At 40.7% G+C, this 2,967-nt stretch overlaps 1 protein-coding gene across 1 annotated transcript; it reads left to right on the forward strand.

The window, feature by feature from the left end:
• Positions 1-37: 37 nt before the first annotated feature.
• Positions 38-1,323, forward strand: LOC108165998 (CUB and zona pellucida-like domain-containing protein 1). The gene is made up of 3 exons (XM_017303463.1): positions 38-146; positions 588-768; positions 927-1,323. Exons 1-3 carry the CDS (start codon positions 111-113, stop codon positions 1,061-1,063), a joined length of 354 nt encoding a protein of 117 aa, XP_017158952.1. The 5' UTR covers positions 38-110; the 3' UTR covers positions 1,064-1,323.
• The last annotated feature ends 1,644 nt before the right edge of the window (positions 1,324-2,967 follow it).

The raw sequence follows: 2,967 nt of genomic DNA on the forward strand, positions 1-2,967 counted from the left end.
TACAAACTGTTTTTCTGTTTGTCTAAAAGAGTCTAACCACTGTTTTCAGATGTGAGAAGGACAGAACAGTGCAAATCTACCAAAGCCCAAAGTCTCAGTTCAGGTTTGGCATGGAGGCTTTTGAGTTCATCGGAGCTCACGAGGAGGTAAAGTTATTTTTTCTGAGTGTTACAGGACCCAATGTGGGTGGGACCAAGTCTACTCAAATACTATAAAGAATGTCAAGAAAAACCCACCTATAATACTGTTATTTATCTGGAGAACAAACTTTTAGTCAGGATTTTTGCAGATCGTCATCTATGGTGACAAATAAATTAAAAACTGCTTTTTGACTACCAACACATCTTGTCTCAATGCATCCACAACAGTGACACCTACTGGCCTTGKATGGAACCCAAAATTGTTTCATCCATCCATTATTTAGCAGGCTTTTCTTTGCAGGGTTGCGAGTGGTGTTGATACCCAACTCCAGCACTCTAAAATTGTTTCAATTCAAGCATAATATTGCAGCTAATTTTCTGAAAATATACGTTTTTAAATGCATCGACAAAAAAAGCTAAATGTGACTTTCCTCCATGTTTCTGCAGGTCTACATCACCTGYTCGGTCATCATGTGTGAGATYGACTATCCTGGAACTCGATGCTCTCAGGGATGCATCAACTCCAACTCGTGGAACAATCGCAAGAAGAGGGACGCTTCAGCTGAGACAAGCAGCCACTTCATTTCCCAGGGTCCTTTGCGCCTTGCTAGGACAAAAGATGCCAAAGGTGAGACTGAAAGTTCAGCCACATGAGCTCTCAGCTCCCACTAAGACACCACATTAATAACTCATTATTCGGCTTTAAACTGATGACATGTTTTTGCTTCATAAATGCCTGAGTTACTGACCACGACATGGGTTTTTACTGTGTTCCCTCTTTGTCAGCGACTGGACCAAGCCTGAGCCTGGGCCTGAACCTGGTCTTCATCGTCGGCTGCCTGCTGGCGTGTGCAGTGGTCGTCTACCGATCTAGAAGAGCCAAAGCTAAATACCAACCGCTGGCAACCTCTGAGACAGACTGAACTCAGATCTGCTGCTTCCTTAGTTTCTGTCTTTTCCCCACTGGTGGTTTGAATGATAATTACTCCATATAATAAAAAAGATAACATGATTAGAAAATAAAACGCTAAACCTTATGTGTACAATGAAATAATGAGGGTGTTTGTGGATGTACTTCTGATTGTTTTCAACACAAATTTAGATCATTTTGAAAATAACAGTGCTGAGCTACACGTCAGTAATATCCTTGATTTTATACAAGTTATTTACTCAATTTTCTGACACTTTTTTACTTATGGAAAATATATAAACGGCTGTGAAAATGAGTAATGAATAAAAAGTTGATAAAACTACTGAAAACGACGCTGTGTTTCATCTCTAAGTAACTGAGTGGCTTAAGCAAGAGGATGTGATATTTAGCGGCATCAGTTTAAGTGACTTGGTTGAGATAAAGCGTGCCTCTTTTCTCTCAAACTGGACGCGGGCTGACCTGTAAGGATATTTACATCAAACCCCTGTGAGGAATTATGATTCTTTCCAGAACTCTATTAAACCCACAAGGAAGGTTACTTCAAATACCTTTGCTAATAGTAGATGGCTGGTAAGTTAATTTACTTCAATGACTAATACCAACATGACACAAGTATAAAGGGAGTAGGGCCTGATCAGAAGATTTTAAAATCCTGTGGACAGCAACAGAGGAGAGCACACAATATAAGAAAGAGTAGACTTTAATAAAGTGAACATTGTGGATCCACATTTACAATAAAATAAAAATTGCACGTTTTTGAGAAAAAAACAAAAGAAATAACCCAGTGTTTTTGATGTGTCTGTCAAATATTCATTTAATGTCTCACTTCTAGTGACAAGTTGGGTCACCATCTACCGATTCACTCGGTCCTCTGGGCTGGGCCTCACTATCGAAGTTCTGGAGAGGGTGATCTTGATGTCTCTTGCACTACAGGCCAAAAGTGTACCATAAAAATACCTGACCATTGCTCTGATGCTACACGACGCTACAGGGGAGTTTTCCGGGCTTCAAATCAAATCAAAGATTATTTGCATAGCACATTTCAGCAGCAAGGCATTTCAAATGCTTTACATCATTACAAATACAAAAACACAAAGACATGCAACATAGAATCAACAATAAAAACATTACATTAAGTCAAGTGTTGTCCTTAAACTTGTGATTGTTTGTTTCAATAAACAATCACAGGGCCGGGTGAGTCTGTGCATTATGTGGATTTCACATCTCTCTACCTGTACGTAATCTCTGCATTTGCATGTCCGCTAGGCCACCCGACCATCATTTCCAAAGATTTTGATGATCCCAACAACTACTTTGGGTTCATCAGAGCCACTGTTTATCCCCCGTGAGGTCTGTTTTTTCCTGTTCTGCCCTACAAGACATCTGAGTAAGCTAGTTTTCACTCTTTGTCGCACATGTGCAGAAATTAACAACCAAACGGGTTCCTGCACCCATGAGGATGAGGAGCGGGCTCTGACTGGTGTTTGGGTGAGTGTGGAGTTCCAAAAGGCATTGCAGTGTGGGTATCGTGTTGGAAAAATCACTGAGGTCTGGCATTTTGAGAGAAGCAGTAACACAATCTTCAAAGAATACATTCACACCTTTCTGAAGGGGAAACAGGAAGCCAGCGGCTATCCGTCTGAAGCGGTGGATCACGAGAGCAAGTTGAAAAATGTGAGAGATTACGAACTCAATCAAGGCATCCAGTTGGATGCGAACAAAATTGAGGTGAATCCGGCTAAAAGACAAGTAGCTGAATTATGTCTTAATAGCTCCTGGGGCAAGTTTGCACAAAGAAACGATCTCTCTCAGACCACACTTGTGAGTGATCTTGATGAGTTCTTTTAAGTTCTTGTTCTCAGGTAAATACGAGGTGAAGTACTTTCACTTTCTCAG

The sequence above is a fragment of the Poecilia reticulata genome, unplaced genomic scaffold (assembly GCF_000633615.1).
Source record: "Poecilia reticulata strain Guanapo unplaced genomic scaffold, Guppy_female_1.0+MT scaffold_283, whole genome shotgun sequence".
Classification (NCBI taxonomy): domain Eukaryota; kingdom Metazoa; phylum Chordata; class Actinopteri; order Cyprinodontiformes; family Poeciliidae; genus Poecilia; species Poecilia reticulata.